This window comes from Bos javanicus, chromosome 2 (genome assembly GCF_032452875.1).
Source record: "Bos javanicus breed banteng chromosome 2, ARS-OSU_banteng_1.0, whole genome shotgun sequence".
NCBI lineage: Eukaryota > Metazoa > Chordata > Mammalia > Artiodactyla > Bovidae > Bos > Bos javanicus.
The window spans coordinates 93,017,196-93,038,097 of NC_083869.1; the positions used below are offsets into that span (position 1 = coordinate 93,017,196).

The window sequence follows — 20,902 nt, forward strand, 5'->3', positions numbered from 1 at the left end:
TGCTGGCCAAGGAACTCTCAAGAAAAGGCCCTTAATGAAAAGCAGTGGTCTGTTGACGTCCGCCCACCTTACTGCTTCCAAGAAGCAACCACGCTAAATGCCTTAGCTGCCCTTTTTGGGTATTTATCTCAATAATGCTAAGTTTATGAATCAGGGGATTGCAGTGTACTTTTGTCTCTAAATATGAATTTACCACTGTCTCTTCATAAATTATCTATTTATATCCCATTCAGGTAGTAGAAAAATAATAACTTTCTCATGGGTTCTTCATGTTTTCTCCCCTTTCATCTTCCAAAATTGTTGTTGGACTTTCGTGTTACATTTATATGCAGCATTTTTACCACTGTGACCACATAGATACTGTTCACTTGGGCCAGTTACAGTGGTTGCTTCCTGTCTTACCGCAATTTTTAATTTTCTTGGAGTTAATGTATTTTATTTGCTTAGTTGTCTTTGAATCTCATGCTTTCTTTTTTCTCCTTCTAACAGTTGTGTAAAGTTTTTGTTAGAACCATTTTTTATGGAGTTAAAACTGTCATAACCTCTGGATTCTGGGGTTATTTGTTTATCTTCACTCCTGGATTCCTTTGTTGTGTTGATTCAATCGGGGGAGGGGGGGTGGCTGCTCTCTGGACTCCAGTGTGACCATCTTATTAATCGCTGTCACTTTGTTTTTGGGAATCCTCTTCCCATCTCTTCTGTATCAGGTCCTCTATTTCCTGGGTCCTCGTTTTGGTGGCGCCCTTTGCTCTAATAGCCTATGAGGAGTGGTTGGGGGGAGGTTGTAAGGATCGCTGCTAGCTTTGTGGGTGGTTGGACGGGGTGGTACGGTTGGAATGCATAGCATGCATCACTCAGCCCCATTTGCCTATGAGGAGTGGTTGGGGGGGGAGGTTGTAAGGATAGCTGCTAACTTTGTGGGTGGTTGGACGGGGTAGTACGGTTGGAAGGCATAGCGTGCGTCACTCAGCCCCATTTGCAGCCTGTAGCCCTTTGGGTTCAGCCCTTCTCTGCGCCTGGTGTCTTGGCATCTGAACCCTACTCTGGGTGTTCAGTGGCACTAGAGTGTATATTTATTGTCTCTTAACAGAGGAGGTGTTGAGGGCACGTGGGTGGGTGTTGTTGTTTTTCAGTCGCCCAGTCATGTCCAGCTCTTCGCGACCTCATGGACTGCAGCATGCCAGGCCTCTCTGTCCCTCACCACCTCTGGAAGTTTGCCTGAATTCATGTCCATTGCATCGGTGGTGCCATTCATCCTTCTCATCCTCTGACGCCCTTTTCTTCCACCCTCAATCTTTCCCAGCATCAGGGACTTTCCCAATGAGTCAACTGTTTGCATCAGATGACCAAAATACTGGAGTTTCAGCTTCAGCATCAGTCCTTTCAACAAGTGTTTGGGTTGATTTCCCTTAAGATTGACTGGTTTGATCCCCTTGCTGTCCAACACATAGGTGTTTAACCATTGTTTAAAAATGTTTCAGACCATTTTTATTCACCATTTTCAGCCCTCACCTTCTTTGAATTTTCATGGACCCTGGTGGCTCCAGACTGTGTCCCAAGTGGACTGATTTGTTTTTCATGTGAGCTGCCCCCATCTAAAGGCACTGGGGTTTGACCTTCCTTTTCCAAGAAGTCATTATTTCTTTATCCAACTGTTTCTATTTTTTATATTGTCCTTTGAACTGCAGATTCTTTACTGGTTTCATGAAACAGTTTATTGTACTGTTTTAAAAATTTTCTTATTTGAGGTTGATTTCTAGGGAAGATGGGATGGGATTAGATTTACCCATTATAACCATGGGTATGTGTCAGCTAATAATTTCCTTTCAATTAAAATATTTCTATATCTGCAATGTTAAAAAAATGGATTGAATTTTTTTCTTGGGCAAAGTATAGACATAGTTGTCTCAGCATTAGTGTGATATTGTACTAATAGGTATGTCTAAGTGAATGAGTGCGTGTATGTTCAGTTGCTTCAGTCATGTCCGACTCTTTGCAACCCCACAGATGGCAGCCTGCTAGGCTCCTCTGTCCATAGAGATTCTCCAGGCAAGAATACCGGAGAGGTTGCCATGCCCTCCTCCAGGGGATCTTCCTGACCCAGGGATCAAACCAACATCTCTTATGTCTCCTGCATTGGCAGCCAGGTTCTTTATCACTAGTACTACCTGGGAAGCCCAAGTGAATATATACACACACACACACACACACACACACACATCAATTTATATACATATATATATGTGTGTGTGTATATATACATATATATATGAATGTATAAAATTGATACTGTGATATAACTCTCAGAAAACATTCCCCTAACATTTAATTTTTCTGTCATTCTTGCCATCTGTTTTTATAAGGCAAATTCTGAGTCCACCTTGTTTTTTGGTGTTATTTGTCTGCTACCCAGTTGGCATTTCTTCTTGGGGCTTTTCCCTCCACTATCTTATAACCTGATAGTATAACAATGATACCATAATTTTAGACAAAGCTAGGTAGTTTTTATTGTTGCTGACTACATTCTCATTTACTCTCATGAAATATTGGTAAGGTATTGAGAACAAAGGAAGTCGAACCCTATTTATTAGCAGATTGACTTCTGAAAATTTTTAATAAATTGCTAATTGTTTTTAGAGTTCGGCCTGCATGTTCCTAGATAAATAATATTTAAGTGGAGGTTGTTCTTGTCTGTAGAGGCCTACTTTTCATATGTCAGCATTTTTGTTAATGTCAATGAACTGTCACTTAATTATGATGCCCTAAGACACTGGGTTAGGGGGGAGATGGCCAGTAGATACAGGATTTCTCAGACTGTGGTGGACAACCAGACTGTTTCCTTTGTAGCAAATTGATGCTTTTATAAAATACAAAATCATGTGCTTGAATATTGCAGCAATAAAAAAACATGAGGTAGAAATTTTTAAAATGCTTCCTCTCAATTTCTGTCCTAACTTTGTTACAGAAAAAAGAGCTCATGGACCACATTGGTCTATAGACTACATTTTGCTCAGAAAAATCGAGAAAACTTGGGAAAATGTTTCTTTCTGGCCAAGTTTTGGCTTATTAAAAAACTTGCCTAGCATTTTGAAACTTCTATTTGTGAAATTTTTGCTTGATTTGACTTCATTTTCAAATAAGTTTCTTTTTCAAGCCCAGGGGTGTCTCTCTGTCTCCTAAACTCCCAGCGTTGGAGAATTACACAGGCCAGTAATGAATAACAGTCACTGATTTTTTGTACATCTGTTGTAAGGAGAAAACTGCCAGATGCTGGGATTATAGTAGTATGTAAGTTAGAGATGACCCTGCCTTTTGTAGAATTTAAGAATATGATGCTAACAAAGAAAATACTTATAGGTTGATATGCCATTGTAAATGCATGTTTGTGAATATGCAATGAACTTCTCACATTCCAGTGAGAGTTGAGGGTATGTCCTTTTTATGTAAGTGGTACAGAGTTTGAATTTCAACCTAGTCTTAGTGACTTGAAACCTCGCACATTTCCCAGGAAATAGCTTCATTTGAGGGGTGAGTGTAGGATTGATTATCTTTATGTGGCTCACACACAGTCACACTTGGTATGCCTTCCTACCTCAGCAGTTTGGAAGGGAACATCTCAGATGCAAATAGAATAAGGATCCCTTCCTTCACCTCTGTGGAAATATTTTCATTTAAAAGAAAAAGTAGTCTTACACATGTTTAATGAGGACATAAAGGGAGTAGAATTGTAATTAATGTTGTTGAGTTAGAGTAAAATTTTGCTTAATATATGGAAAGGTTTTCTTGGGCAGGCCGGACAGGTGGTCACTACCATTTGGTATCCTCTCGGTTCTGCCATGCTTTGTTGACCTGACGAGGAGTTTTCTAGCTCCTATAAGAAGCCCCTTTCTGAGCTTAACTTCTTTTTACAAAGGACTGCAATAGACTTACCTGTGTCTCAGCTGGTAAAGAATCCGCCTTCAAAGTGGGAGACCTGGGTTCGATCCCTGGGTTGGGAAGATCCCCTGGAGAAGTGAAAGGCTACCCATTCCAGCATTCTGGCCTAGAGAATTCCAAGGACTGTATAGGCCATGGGGTCACAAAGAGTCTGAACGCCTTTAACTTTCAAGGGCAAAACCCTTTGTTGGGAGACCTGATTCCTTTCTCCAAACTGCCCCTGACTTGTCTCCTCAAATCTTTGCTCAAATAGCACCATTCCAGTAAGGCATGAACTGACCGCCTATTCAAAAATATAAGCCCTATGGACTTCCTAATCCTCCTCATCCTACTCTGCTTTTCTCTCCTATACCTCTTAATCACTTCTAATATTCCATTTAATTTACTTATATATTATGTTTTTAAATACTGTCTGTCTGCTCTCTTCAGTGAATATAAGCTTTACTCTTCCCAAAGTTGCAGGGTTTTTCTCCTATAATTCGTTAACAGATGCTGTGTAAATGATTGCTTTTTTTTTTTCATTGTACAATTACATTTATTTGAAATGTCAAAAATTTTTTTTTAGTTTTGTATTACATGAGTTTTATTTTATTTTTTAACTTTACAATATTGTATTGGTTTTGCCATATATCAAAATGAATCCGCCACAGGTATACATGTGTTCCCCATCCTGAACCTTCCTCCCTCCTCCCTCCCCATAACAGCCCTCTGGGTCGTCCCAGTGCACCAGCCCCAAGCATCCAGTATCCTGCATCTAACCTGGACTGGCAACTCGTTTCATATATGATATTATACGTTTCAATGCCATTCTCCCAAATCATCCCACCCTCTCCCTCTCCCACAGAATCCAAAAGACTGTTCTATACATCAGTGTCTCTTTTGCTGTCTCGTATACAGGGTTATTGTTACCATCTTTCTAAATCCCATATATATGCGTTAGTATACTATATTGACATAACAATCCAGAGTGTTTCTATTCAGGCTGCCATTGGCCTTATCAAGACCTAGGTCCCATGATTAAACCCCAGGTGGTGCTAGTGGTAAAGAACTTGCCTGCCGATGCAGGAGACACAAGAGATGTTCGTTCAACCCCTGGGTCTGGAAGAGCCCCTTGGAGAAGTAAGTGGCAACTCTTTCCAGTATTCTTGCCTGGAGAATCCCATGGACGGAGGAGCCTGGTGGGCTACGGTTCATAGGGTTGCAGAGAGTTGGACATGACTGAAGTGACTGAGCACTTAGTCTAAATGAAATTATTCTCTTTATCAACAGGAAGTCTTTGTATCCTCTTCCTTCTTACTCCTGTTTCTCCTAGCCTTTACTCCTAAGACAAAATCACAGTTTAGGTCAGTTCAGTTCAGTTGCTCAGTTGTGTCCGACTCTTTGTGACCCCATGAACCGCAGCATGCCAGGCCTCCCTGGCCATCACCAACTCCCAGAGTTTACCCAAACTCATGTCTATTGAGTCGGTGATACCATCTAACCATCTCATCCTCTGTTGTCCCCTTCTCCTTCTGCCTTCAATCTTTCCCAACATCAGGGTCTTTTCCAATGAGTCAGCTCTTCTAATCAGGTGGCCAAAATACTGGAGTTTCAGCTTCAACATCAGTCCTTCCAATGAACACCCAAGAGATACCATAAATAGTTGGATATGGAGATGAAGAAGATTAGTGAGGTTTCTGTAACATGGCGCTTATTATGTTCTAGTTGGAGGAGGAGGAGTTGTTGCTTTAGTCTCTAAGTCCTGCCCTACTCCTTTGGGACCCAAGGACTGTAGCCCACCAGCCTCCTCTGTTTATGGGATTTCCCAGGTAAGAATACTGGACTGAGTTGTTAATTTTCTTCTCCAGGGAATCTTTCCAACCCAGGGATTGAACCCACATCTCCTACATTGGCAGGCGGATTCTTTATCATTGAGCCACCAGGGAAGCCCAGTTGGAGGAGACCAAGTAATAAAAATTAACAAATAATGAGATAAACTCTTTGTGCCTCATATTGGCAGTGGGGCAGAGAATCAGTGCTAGATTGATATTCAAGAAGGTTATTTATGAGTATGGGATCCTGCGTCTTAGCTTTTCTTACTTCCTTTCTATGTTTCATCTTTTTTTTTTTTTGGTTGTGTTTGTGATCCATCTGCAGCGTTCTGGAGGAATGACCCTGTTGGAGAAACAAGCGAACAGGAGTGGGCAGTAGTGACCCAATTCTTTTGAAAATCAGACAGGATAATTCTGTACCACTCCTATTACTGCCATGCTGAAAAAAAAAAAAATTACAAGTGATTGGGAATAAAGTTGATGAGGTCTTTGTGTTTATCTTAGAGTTAACTTATTTTTAAAAACACTGCCTCAAGTACCGGAGAAGGCAATGGCACCCCACTCCAGTACTCTTGCCTGGAAAATCCCATGGATGGAGGAGCCTGGTAGGCTGCAGTCCATGGGGTCGCTAGGAGTCGGATATGACTGAGTGACTTCACTTTCACTTTTCACTTTCATGCATTGGAGAAGGAAATGGCAACCCACTCCAGTGTTCTTGCCTGGAGAATCCCAGGGATGGCAGAGCCTGGTGGGCTACCGTCTATGGGGTCGCACAGTTTCGGACATGACTGAAGCGACTTAGCAGCAGCAGCAGCAGCCACAAGTACCTCCTCTAAATTAAAATTCTTTTTCTCTATGTCTTAATTTCTTCAATGATGGGGCATAAAACTTTGTGTTAAAGGGCTAGAGGATATGGAGGTTACCTGTAGAATTCTTTAAACCTGTCATTCATTCATATATATCAAGATGCCCACACAATTGGCAGTATCTGTCAGTGTTATTCTTTGGAGTTATTGTAAAAGATGCCAGCATCATAGCAGCAAAGAAAGTTTGGATTTAATTTGTTGTGTTAAGTAAAGCTTGAGTTGTATGAATTTGCATTCTCAAATTCTTATTAAAATTCATTTTGTAGAAGAATACTTTTTAGGGTTTTATAATAGCAACTAAACAACAGTAAATACATTCTGTAAAAAAAATTATGGCTTGTCCTTCTCTTTGGAGAACTGGCCACTTCCATTCTTTGGCTGTGGCTTTGCATTCCTGTGGACCACACAAGCTTCTAAAACCTTGGCATACAGGGTCTTTGGACTATAAATCTTCATTTGAAAACAATTAATGGAAAACAGGATTTGAAAAAAAATAGCCTTTTAAAGTTATTTTGAAACATTGTATTTCAGTGTTGTTGAATTATAATGGTTTAACGTTTAAAAGTCTTTCATACTGGCAATCTTTCAAAATAGATATTTCAGTTAAAGGTGTAGTTTTTGTTAATTTCAGACTTAAAATTTGATTTTCATGATAAAACTTTTTGTTTTATGATTCAGTTCAGTTCAGTTGGTCAGTCGTGTCCAACTCTTTGCAATCCCATGAATTACAGCATTAATTACAGCATGAATTACAGGAGATGTAACAGATGTGAGTTTGATCCCTGGGTCGGGAAGATCCCCAGGAGGAGGGCATGGCAACCCACTCCAGTATTCTTGCCTGGAGAATCCCATGGACAGAGGAGCCTAGAGAGCTACCGACCGAGGGATCTCAAAGAGTCAGACATGACTGAAGCAACTTAGCACCCATGCACAAATTCATAGGAAAAGGAAATTTCCATATTCTTTTAAAGAGAGTGTGCTGTAATGATGTAGGCAGAAGATTTGAGAATAATTAAAACCTGTCTTTTATTAAAAAAAAAAAATCTAGATATCTGGAGCTTTTTTCCTCATGAGTTTAGGTTAATCTCAAGATGAAAAATGAGCCTTTAAAGTCCTTTATATAAAGAAAACTGATGAGATTATGGTTATTTCCAAAAACTGAATGAAAAATGACATGAAGTGTCATTTTATATTTTATATTTTATTGATTCATGAACTAGCAAATGAAGTTTATGCCTTCATGTTTAAATATTTTTTTTTCTGCTTGCAAAGAAGAATGCGTAATATTATCAATACTTGAATTATAAAATAAAATTGAAAATTTCTGTTGGAATTGTGGTGCTCTTGTATTGAGACTGGTTTCTTAAGGACTGGATATCACAAGCCAACAAGTACCTTCCTTGCACCTTGATCTTTGTGTATCAAATCCATTGATGATCAAGTTCCTTGTATTAATTGGTGTGATACAGTTGGCCCTTCCATATCTGCAAGTGCTGCATCAGACTGTAATACACAATTCTCCGTTTTTTTTTTTTTTTTTCCGTCTACCAAAACAATTCTTTTACTTTGGCGATGGAAGCCCGTTTCCTTAAATTTGTTTATAAATTAGTGAAATTTTAGTTGCACAGCAAGACACTAGAATAACTGATGCATTGGAATATTCAAGGTGTTTGGCTCATGGACTTTCTGCTTGGAGATTGCACAGTCACCATGAAATTATACCGAACTGCTGAAAGCATTCTTATGATACAGCAGAAATTTCTTCTTTCAAGGAGTTTCTCTAGATGTATATTTCAGAGCCTTAATGGCTTTTGAGTTTCTAGAGGCTGTAGGTTTAAGAGATAGGGTTTTCAAGATCACGCAATTTCTCTTTCTTATCCTGTAGCTTCCTTAAGATATGGCTATCTAACCTTTGCTTGACTCTCTATGGGAATGGAGAACTTACTGTTTCATCATACTCTACTCGAAATTTTAATAAGAATTTGGGAATGCATATTCATACAACTCGAGCTTTATTTGCTACAGGCAATTAAATCCAGAATTTCTTGCTGCTGTGATGCTGACGTCTTTTACAATCACTCCAAAGATTGTCTTTGATGGATACTATCAATTGTGTGTGCATCTTCATGTTTGTGAATGAACGAAAAAGATGTAAAGCATTCTGCAAGTAACCGCCATAACCTCTGGCTCTTTACTCTAGCACTCTGCTCTTAGATACCTCTTTGTAGAAAGTCTTATGCTGAGCTTTAATCCACATCTCCGTTGTTTGTGTAACTTTGGAGCAGTACAGAACAAGTCAAACCTTTCTTGTATGTAACAGCCTTTTAATTTGAGAGTCTCATAAGGTTGTTTAGATTTCATAAATTCACTTTGTAAAAGCTCAACCAAAGAAGAAGAGGGGGATAAGAAATTGAGTAATGCATGAGCATTACTTGTATGAGCAATGAGCACATATCCCAGAGGAGGCATGAGATGAAAGAGCTACTATCTCTGTCTTATTTCCCATGTGCTTATGGTAGTGAGTCTATCTCTGGTCTGAGTGTGACTCTAAATACTCAAGATAAGCATTCTTACAGAACATGGTCTCCAACATAATCCAAATACTTTGGTGCTTAACTGAAAAGACAATAATATGCTTTAGCCCTGGATAAAAAAAAAAAAAAAGTAGTAGTGTTTGTCTTATTGAAAGGAGATAGGGTTGTCTCCAACATGTTATCTCCCTGAAAGACTTTCAAGGACAATTTTAATCATAAGAGACTTTTTTCCGTATTGAATATCTTTGAGAGCTCAGATCAGATCAGATCGTTTGAGACAGTGAAATTTTCCCTTTGTTTAAACAAACCTAAATTATGTGTTATGATAGTCTTGTCTTACCTTCATGACCTATGTAGGTGCTCTCCAGTTTGCTAACAATTATCTCAAGAAATTTTGAAAAATTTCTCTAAATATGGGGGAACCACTTTAGGATAGGATGAGTTTATTACCTACTCTGTTCTGGATACAGAACCTGTATTATCACAGCCTGAGATGGAGGTAACAGTTTTTCAAAGACTTGTCACACTGTTGGCACACTGAAGCCCATGGTCCACTTCACCCCCTCTGTAGGTCTTAGAGATTTTGAGTAACTGGTGGTCATTGAGTTGCCTGTTCTGTTGGTGGGATAACCTGGCTTCCCCATCTTTTGGGAATCCTGCATTTCTTTTATGTGCCTGAGGATTTGTTCTTAAATTTCTAAGGAAACTTGTTCTAAACAGCTTTTTAGTGATCTGCATTTGTTTATCTGTAGAGATGTCTTGTGCGAAGGAAACCAGTAGGTATTTCAGTTTGAAAAAAATCAGTTTTTGAAGCAAAAAGTTCCTTCCATTTTTATATGAAGTTTTAAAAGTATATCACACAGAAACGTGTACAAATAATTACAGCCAGCATCAGATCAGATCAGTCGCTCAGTCATGTCCGATTCTTTGCGACCCCATGAATCACAGCACGCCAGGCCTCCCTGTCCATCACCAACTCCTGGAGTTCACTCAGACTCACGTCCATCGAGTCAGTGATGCCATCCAGCCATCTCATCCTCTGTCGTCCCCTTCTCCTCCTGCCCCCAATCCCTCCCAGCATCAGAGTCTTTTCCAATGAGTCAACTCTTCACATAAGGTGGCCAAAGTACTGGAGTTTCAGCTTTAGCACCGTTCCTTCCAAAGAAATCCCAGGGCTGATCTCCTTCAGAATGGACTGGTTGGATCTCCTTGCAGTCCAAGGGACTCTTATACACATCAGGAAATAGAATATTGCCCCAGAAGCCCTTTTGTGTATCTTTCACTCACTGCCCTTCCCCTCTCCAGAGGTAACCAATCTCCTGACTTCAGTGTCAATGAATACTGCCTGTTTTTGAGCTTATTATACCTGGAATTATATAGTATGTACTTTTTTTGGTATTAGTCTCTTTTGTTTCAATGTGGTGCTGTAAGATCCACTTACATAGTTTTATAAAATTTGAGTTTAGTCTTGTTGACATTTAGTATTCCATTGCATGGACATGGTATTTGTCCATTCTACTGGTGATAGATATTTGAGTTATTTCTAGATTTTTAGGTATTAGGAATAATCCTGCTATGAATGTTCTAATACATGTTTTTTGGTAATTCTGCATATCAATATTCATTTCTTCTGGATGTATATACCTGGGAGTGGAATAACTAAACTATATGAATGTTTATATTCAGTTCTTTGCCACGTTTATGTTCAGATACTGCCAGTATTTTCCAAAACAGTTGTATAAATTTATACTCACATCGTCAGTATCTGAGAATCCTGATTGTCCCAGATCCTCACAATCCTAACCCTAACCTTGTTAATTTGAGCAAGATCAAAATCTTTACATTTTTGAATCTTTCAATTCATAAAATGCCTTTTTAAATTTTCCCAATATTTTGTGGGTTTTAACATAGAAGATTTATACATTTTTGTTAGACTTGTTTCTAAGTATATGATTTTATGATGCCATTATAATTGTTACCATTTTAAAAAATTTTGTTTTTTCTTTGTTTAGTTACAGGTTTACCTTGTTCACTAAAAATTTATTGTGAACTGGTGGTGAATAGTCTCAGTTGCTTGTGTTGCATCCATTTGTAGTGATTATATAATTTTTATCCTTATTCTTCCTTATTCATTTGGTGAACAGCCTTGGTTGATTTTTAAATTTTAAACCACTTTTGTATTACTGGAATAAATCCCACTTGGTGATTATGTGTCATCCTTTGTATACATCACTGAATTTGATTTACTAATGCTTTATTCATTTAAGTTACAGATATGTATCCATATGCAAAATTTTATAATTTTCTTGTAATGTCCTTCTAAAGTGTTGGTATCAATGTTAAGCTGTCCATATAAAATGAGATTGGAAAAGTTTCTTTTCTAGTTTTCAGAAGTGTTTTATAAGATTGACACTATTTCTTCTTTAAACCTTAGGGACATTTTCTATGAAGTAATCTGAGCCTGGCATTTTCTCTATAAGAAAGCTTTAAAATAGTAGATTAAATTTTAAAATTGGTTTTTAATGTACAGTTTCTATTTTTTCTTGAAGTATAGTTGATTTACAGTATTGTGTTAATCTAACATGTGCAGCAAAGTGATTCAGTTATACACAAACTTTTCAGATTCTTTCCCATTATAGGTTATTACAGGGCTTCCCAGGTGTCACTAGCAGTAAAGAACCTGCCTGCCAATGCAGGAGACTTAAGAGACACAGGTTGGATCCCTGGATCATGAAGATCCCCTGGACGAGGGCATGGCAACCCACTCCAGTATTCTTGCCTGCAGAATCCCATGGGCAGAGGAGCCTGGCAGGCTACAGTTAATGAGGTTGCAAAGTGTCAGACATGACTAAAGCAACTGAACACACATCCATAGGTTATTACAAGATATTGAATATAGTTCCCTGTGCTATACAGTAAATTCTTGTTTATCTGTTTTATATATAAATGGTGTATATCTGTTTATCCCATAATCCTAATTTAACCATCCCCTTTCCCTTTCCCCTTTGGTAATCATAAGTTTTCCCTGTCTATGAGTCTATTTCTGCTTTGTATATAAGTTCATTTGTGTTATCTGTTAGATTCCACATGTAAGTGATGTCTGTTATATGTTGTCTTTCTCTGTCTGACTGACTTCACTCGGTATGATAATCTCTAGGTCCATCCATTATTGCTGCATGTGGCAATTTTTCATTTTTTATGGCTGAGTAGTATTCCATTGTAGATGTATACCATGTCCTTTTTTTTTATCCATTCATCTGTCAATGGATATTTAGGTTTCTTCCATGTCTTGTCTATTGTAAATATTGCTGCTATGAATATTGGGGTACATGGTCTTTTTGAATTAGAGATTTTGTCTTTTTTGAATATATGCTCAGTAGAGGGATTGCTGGATCATATGGTAACTCTGTTTTTAGTTTTTGAAGGAACCTCCTTACTGTTTTCCATGTATATATTTTTTTATTGTCTGTATTGGCAAGTTGTACTTTTCAAAGAATTTGTTTACTTTAAACAAGTTTGTTCTAAGAATTTGTTCAATTTTATAAATTGTCAGTTTTGGAAGTCTACAAGTTTTTACAATATCTTCTTTATCTATGAAATCTAAGATGGTATTGTTTTTCTCTTTCCTTAATATGGAAATTCATGTTTTCTCCTTTTTACTTATCAGTAATTTTATCAAGCTTTTTATATAACCAACTTTGATTTGTATTTGTTAACTCATTGATTATTTTTCTCTTTATTTCCTTCCTCTGTCTTTGCTGTTCTTTCCTTCCTTCTTGGCTTTTTGTTGTTGTTCAGTCACTAAGTTGTGCCTGACTCTTTGTGACACTATGGACTGCAGCATGCCCGGCTATTCTATCCTCCACTGTCTCCTGGAGTTTTCAGAAATTCATATTCATTGATACTATCTAACCATCTCATTCTCTGCCATTCCCCTTCTTCTTTTGCCTTCAATCTTCCCCATTATCAGAGTCTTTTCTAGTGAGTCAGCTCTTTGCATCAGATGGCCAAAGTGTTGGAGTCTCAGCTTCAGCATCAGTCCTTCCAATAAATACTCAGGGTTGATTTCCTTTAGAATTGACTAATTTTATCTCTTTGCAGTCCAAAGAACTCTCAAGAGTCTTCTCCAGCACCACAATTAAAAAGCATCAATTCTTTGGTGCTCAGCTGTCTTTATGGGTCCAATTCTCATATCCATATATGAATACTGGAAAAATGATAGCTTTGACTGTAAGGACCTTTGTCAGGAAAGTGATGTCTCTGCTTTTTAATAGGCTGTCTAGGTTTGTCATAGCTTTAGCTTTTCTTTTAGCTTTAGCTTTTGCTAATATTTGCAGTAAAGGCCATAATTGTTCCATTGGGCACTGCTTTAGCTGCACCCTATATTTTTATATTATTTTAATAATTTTTAAGTTAAACTGTTTTCCAATTCCGTTTATTTTTTAATCTGTTTTATTCAGAACTTTATTTCTTAATTTCCAAATAGCCAGGTCTTTTCTAGATCTCCTTTTGTCATTGATTCCACTGTGATTAGAGTGCAAATTCTGAATAATTCCAGACTTCTGAAATTTGTTGTTCCATGTGTACTTGTAAAGAATGTGTTTTCTAGTCTTTTGGGGGTACAGTGTTTTGTATATATGTGATATAAATAAGGTCACTTTGTTAATAGTGTTCAGATTTATATTTTACTGATCTTTTTGTTTCCTATTAAAAGTCTCCCACTGATTGTGATTTTGTGTGCATGTATGTGTGTGTTTATTATCTATTTTGGCAATGTATATGTTGAAATTGTATTGGGTACATATAAATTTAGCAGTTTCCTTCCAATTGATCCTTAAATTATTATGAAACATCCCCTTTTACCTTTAGTAATGTGACTTAGTCTCGTTTATCTGATGTTAGTATGGCTATATCAAGTTTCTGTTGGTAGGGTCATAGATTTTTAAAACTGGCAGTGAATTTACATATCAGTTGATTCATCTTCACTTTGTATATAAATTATATGTTAATTGTAATTTTGTTGTTAAATTCACCAGGTATTATTACTTGCAACCCAGTCTAAAAACCCTTGGTTCCATTCTAGTTCTCCTGGTTTCTTTGGAAACGTACTTGACCAAAGTGGCATCAGCTCACATTCTTTTCCTAATTGATTTTTTCTCATGTTTGTGCTTGATTTATCTCAGTAACGTGGAACACTGTTCTGAGTTCAGGGCCAGCTTATAAGCTTTGTAGTCAGTGTTACCCTTTCTGTCTTGAAAAAGTGAAAGTGAAAGTCGTTCAATTGTGTCTGACTCTGCGATCGCATGAACTATACAGTCTATGGAATTCTCTAGGCCAGAGTACTGAAGTGGGTAGCCTTTCCCTTCTCCAGGGGATCTTCCTAACCCAGGGATTGAACCCAGGTTTCCCGCATCACATGTGGATTCTTTACCAATTGAGCTATCGGGAAAGCCCCCTTTCTGTCTTAATTCTTCCTTTCAGGTATCAGTGCTGCTCTGCTAGCTTTTGCTCCGGTATCATTTCTGGGAATAATTCTTCCCTACACTGTCTTTCGGAGAAGGCAATGGCAACCCACTCCAGTACTCTTGCCTGGAAAATCCCATGGATGGAAGAGCCTAGTAGGCTGCAGTCCGTGGGGTTGCTAAGAGTCAGACACGACTGAAGCGACGCAGCAACGGCAACAATACTGTCTTTGATTGGTTATTCAGAGACTCCTGCTATCTGCCTGTCCTAAATAGTCTTCAGCCCTGCTCTGACTGCTCTCTGTTTCCTGGGTACATCTGATTCTGGGGCATCTGATTCTCTTTTGGTCTGGGGTAGAATGGAGAGTAACCCCAGAGGATTATGAAAGAAGTAGTTAGTTAAAATGTGAATGCACATAAAACTTCCTAACTTTCTATCCAACTTGTGATACCTCAAGTTCCCTTTCTGCTCTTTATTCCATTGCTTCCCAAACCTTTAATGTCATGATCATGAGCAGTTATGCCCTGAAGCTTCTCACTTGTGAAACACTGGACACACAAAGACTTTGGGGCCTTCCGTTATTGCCCACTGTGTCCTCTATTCTTTGACCTTCACGTGGTTCCCTGTGCAGAGGCCAGGGAGCCTCCTGGTTCACTGATGGGATTCTCTAGCTTGCTTGGATCCATTTACCTAGTACATAGAAATGGGTTTGATTCCCTTCTAAGGTAATTGTGCTTTTTGTTAAGTTCTTTACTCTAAACTATTTTCTGTTTTTAAAAAATTCACATTGTCTCTGCTATCTCATTAGCCTTTGACCTTCAGTAAGTAAGTTCACCTACTGGTGCCTTGCTTTCCTCATCTGTAAAATGGATTGTTAGCTATGATGACTATTTTGTTAACTATGTTGCGAGATAAGCAATTTAACCATATAAAACATGTGGTGTCTGTCGGACCTGGCCTATTATTGGCACTAAAACAAATGATCTGCTGTGATGATGAAGATAATGATAAAAATGGTGAAATCTCATTTTATGGATACATTCTACCAGATTCATGAAGTTAAATTCTACAAGGAAAATTCTAATTTTCCATTAACTTCAGTTAAAGTAGTATTCCATTCCTTGTGTTCCAGGGGCTAAGATTTTTCTTTTGAAAATATGAAGCCACAAAGAACCTAGTTATGTTATTGAGCATGGTAATCACAGCTCACGGATAAACACAGCCCTTCTCTATCCATGGGCTTTTTCTTCACAGCACTCTTCTCCTCGCCTCTGGGCCTTGTGGGCCATGCAGGTTATTTTTTTCCTCTTCTTGTACCAGAGGCATTTTGCTTAGAAACTCTCCCTTGATCATCAGTATAATCCCAGTGCTTGGTAGTCACAGCATCATAGTATCTGGTTTGTCTGTCAACTCCTGTATGTACTGTAGGTGGAAAATTATTGTTCTTCAAAACATTGGATATTATAAATTTTCTAGGGTATGGGGTCAAATTTTATGTCACTGCCCACAGTGAAGAATATTTGTTGCTGTTAATATCAGTGCCTGTTTGAAAGTTTCTACCTCAATCATTAAAAGTACACAGAAACTGTCTTCTCTGTATAATGCATACACTTTCATTTCATTTTCCATTTCATCCTTTTAGATTATTTTTAGTTTTCAGATTCCAGTAGGAAATAAGTTAACTGTGTATTATTTTAAAAATGGATAAGATACTATCAGAAGTAAAGGAAACATAATGTATGTTATTCGTCAATACTTTAATGATCCTAGGGGTATAAGTAATATGAGTTAGTGCATAGCATGTGTACTAGGGGTATTTTCAAAATAATTGAAAAGTAATACATATTATAAATATTTGTGCAATATAAAGGTAGATTAAATGTCACAATTATGAAAAACAGAGTAAACTTTTCCAAGTGATTAATTGGGTGAACCAAGACATATATGTGAACATCTTTTCATGTTGCATCAGTTTTATTCATGATGGTAATAAAACCAAGCAAATGAAATGCAAAATGTTGACTGTGATGTAACGGTGGAAATGTTTACATGCATAAAGGAGTCAGGTTAAATTTATGGCCTTATGATGGCTATATTGGCTGCTAATATTGCACACACATTCTTACAATGATCTATAACACCATGGCCAAAATGCCATGGGGACAAAATCACAGTTGGTACATACTGTGTTGATTTCTCTCTCTTGATGTGCAAAATATTAACTGAGACAGTTTTCGTATAGCTCATTGGCTTTTGTTCAGCATTAGATGTGTGTTTGTCATTAGTTTACTCTTTCTTTGGGAGTGTAGAAAATGGCATTATCAATGTAGAGCAGAGTTAAAATTGCAAAGAGTCTTTATGTTCTGGCACCGTGTAGTTGGCTTAAATTTTTTTTTTCCGATTGAATTTGAATATATGATTTAAAAATGTATCAAATTACTGTTTCACTTGATTTAAGTTTGTAAAACTTAAGTTCTGTATTTTTGAATCAAAACCAGAGATGAATGTCTTCGTTTCAACTCCAGTGCCTGACTTTCCAGAAGGTCTTAGATACTCCAGTGAGTGAGAGGGAGGCATCCTCCTGGACAACAACCCATCTTGCTGCCTCTTGTCTGCTCGTCCCTTTGCCATTGATCAGATCCTGTTCCCTGCTATTTGCTGAGTTTCCTTGGTTTAAATCTAAGTCTTTGGTTTTCTTTCTCTGTAGGCAGGAAGAGAGATATACTTTAATAACTTCTACCACCAGTTGTTGGGTTGAGTTGTTTACCTTAGTCTTAGGTGATAAAATCCACTTTTACAAACAGTATGAGAAAAACGCAGACAACTTGATGTCTGATTTAAATAATTGAATATAAAATTACTCTTTAGTTTTTTAAAATCAGCAAGTTTCATCTACAGAGCTGTAATATATCGAAAACAAACTCACTGGAAGTAATGGAAATAAATGAAACTTTTTTTTTGGTAAGAGGAATATTTTTATAAGGAAAAATGCAATATTGTATAGATTTTAGCTAAAGTTCTATGTAGATTTGGAGAAATACATTGCTTGTAGCATGGTGAAAGTGAAAGTTGCTCAATTATGTCTGACTCTGCAACCGCATGGACTATACAGTCCATGGAATTCTCCAGACCAGAATACTGGAATACGTAGCCTTTCCCTTCTCCATGTGATCTTCCCAACCCAACTAGGATCAAACCCTAGTTTTCCACATTGCAGGCAGATTCTTTACCATTTGAGCCACCAGGGAAGCCCTTGTAGCATAGTCATACCAAAAAGGTAGAATTGCCAAAGATCATGGGGCAGTTTTATTTTGCTCTTTTACATATAGTCCAGTGGCCATTACATATGGCATTTTGTCTGCCACAGTATCTTCCCTATTTAGAATCTAGTGTATTGTACTTAGCTTTAATAGCACAATTAGCCTTGAATTGTCAAAGCTCTTTGATCAAAGAATCTGAGCTAAGGATGCCTTTCCACCTGGTTGTGTAGTCAGTGCTTATATCTTTGTGATCTCTATCTGGCAAAATAGAATTGGGCTGTTTTCTAATAAATCATTCATGTTTCCACACTATAAGTCTAGTAATAGAAGCAAAAAAAAATCATTCTATTTGGAGTTCCTCTTTAGATACTCTATAGAAAATTTAATTTTGAAGTTTTGAAAGATTATCCAAGGAGGATTCCTTCAGATTTTTTAAGCCTATAATTTTATCAAGTTGGCTTACTGAAAAGCTATGTATTGAGTCACATATCAGTAGCCCTCCAAATAGATGCTTTAAAAAATTATTTAATAGTGTGCCCTTGCCTTTTATCAGGGTCAGCTAAAGAGAAGGCTATATAGCAACCTCTTCTATTGGTTTTTGTGAAACTGCAATTGAATTCTGTGGGCTATGTTAGGACTTACCCTTTACAAAGATTCATGTCGTAAAGGCTTAGAGCTTTAGCTTAGAAGAATTCCTATGTCTTCTTACAAACTGGTATCAATTTCTTTAGCAGATACTAGGCGCTCATAGCTCAAAAGTTACCCACACTGAGGGCCTTTCTAAGCATCACAGAACCAAATTGATTATGCCTTGAGTATTTTGGTAAAAACTATTTATTAATGTTTTTCTTCATTCATTGGTTCTTGTTCTTATTGTTATAATGGATAAGTACTATATCATTTCCAGAAAAAGGTGGTATAGAAGTAACAGACCTGAATCTGAGCAGAGTGTCTAGCTACGTATCCAATTGGGAACGTAATTCCTGAAGCCTTACAGTCTGAAGCAATTTTTTATAAAAATAATACTTGGAAATCCCCTAAATCACCACCCCAATTCAGCGAGCACTCCTACCTGCATTTGACTGTGAACACAGTTCTGGTTTCTCCCATGCTTCGGGGATTGGAAATCAGTGCTGGAGCTCTTGTTTCAGATGCCATTGCCAGTTTCAGAGTCGAGGGTGTGTGCACAGCACAGAGATGTGAAAAGTTGAAAAGGATTTTGGTCATCTCATTGCAATTGTGTACCTGAGATGATAGCTATTACCATCACAGATGTCTAACTTTTGATTTTTTCCTACAGCTTTAGGATCTCAGTTTCAGAAAGTACTTTTGAGAAGATCTTTCTTTTCCTGATTATTCCTGGGGTTACCTAGTATTAGTTGCTCAGTCGTGTCTGACTCTTTGTGACCCCATGGACTGTAGCCCACCAGGCTACTCTGTCCATGGGATTTCCCAGGCAAGAATATTGGAGTGCGTAGCCATTCCCTTTTCCAGAGGATCTTCCCAACCTAGGAATCGAACCTGGGTCTCCTGCATTGCAGGCGATTCTTTACCATCTGAGCCACCAGGGACACCCTGGGTATTACCTAAATCAAAGGTTATTCAAAATTCCTTGAATATGCTGTATAAATGGCTAGGGCAACTTATTTTTCCATTGCCATTTATAACTTCCTGGAAAACTGTTAAAACATATATACTTTGATTTACTGACTTAAACAGGGTAATCTTGCCACAAATATACAGATTAAACAGATAACATTTGTGTTAGGTGTTTAAAAGTTTTATTATTGCTAGAGTGTTTTTTTTTTTTTTGGAGAAGGCAGTGGCACCCCACTCCAGTGTTCTTGCCTGGAAAATCCCATGGACGGAGGAGCCTGGAAATCTGTAGTCCATGGGGTCGCTGAGGGTCAGACACAACTAACTGACTTCACTTTCAGTTTTCACTTTCATGCATTGGAGAAGGAAATGGCAACCCACTCCAGTGTTCTTGCCTGGAGAATCCCAGGGACAGGGGAGCCTGGTGGGCTGCCGTCTGTGGGGTCGCACAGAGTCGGACACAACTGAAGCAACTTAGTAGTAGTAGTAGTAGTAGTAGTAGTAGTAGTAGAATGTATTTTTAATGAGTCAATTTATTTTTAAAATTAAAATGTATTTTACCTTTTATTATAAAAAAAGCTTTAGTTATGAAAGTTCTTGGTTGTTCTCCCACAGGATCCTGCCTACTGGGTGAAGATTCATCACTTAGAATACACAGATGGAGGAATCCTAGATCCAGATGATGTCTTGGCAGATGTTGTTGAAGACAAAGATAAGGTAGATGACTCGAAAAGTGTTCTATGTCGTTTTCCTCTATAGAGCCACATGTTTTCCTAGAGACTGAGATCCTTTACAAACTCAGGTGTCAATTATTGTTAAAAGGTACCATCTGTTCAATTTTTACCTAGACAGCCCATAAATCAAAGTTCATCATCAGATGTTTGGAAAAACTTTGTCAAGGTTTGGGAGTCTGTTCATGGTGGCCTAATTAGCAGACACTTCATTCCCAAGAGTTCCTGATATGCCTCAGTAAATTAGTGTCAGGCTCTGAAGCTGTTGCGATTCTCATTGTCATTGCGGGCTCTGAAGTTTATTTGTGGCCTTTGCTAAATATTCAGCTTAATGCTTGGGATTTGCGTGTGGTTCAAAGGAGAGCCTACAATGGGGAGCAAAGTCTTATGAAGAACTATGGTGAAGATTGTTCTTAAGGTAGCTGGCAGCAACTATCTTGAGTGGTAGTCTTTGTCTTTATTGCTAAAGTGAAAAACACTGACTTGAATCTTTCAAAAAGTTTAAACATGTTTTGCCACATATGTGGAAATAATCCCACTGCAAATATCTTATTTTAATGGGATGATTCTTCTGATGCTAAACTGAAAAAGGTATAAACTATTCAAATGGGATACGCTGGTTTACTGCTGTGAAAATTTATTTTGTTACTATATCTGTGTTGGGCTACTGTGATTAATGGCTAATGTGTTCTCCAGAATTGAACT

General features: G+C 37.9%; 1 protein-coding gene across 2 annotated transcripts in view; it reads left to right on the forward strand.

The window, feature by feature from the left end:
- Positions 1 to 20,902, forward strand: part of PARD3B (par-3 family cell polarity regulator beta) — a 1,151,446-nt gene that overhangs the window by 135,194 nt on the left and 995,350 nt on the right. For both annotated transcript variants that reach the window (XM_061382241.1, XM_061382248.1), the window contains exon 2: positions 20,082 to 20,183. In XM_061382241.1, the coding sequence (XP_061238225.1) occupies positions 20,082 to 20,183 (102 nt within the window). The remainder of the gene's footprint in view (positions 1 to 20,081; positions 20,184 to 20,902) is intronic.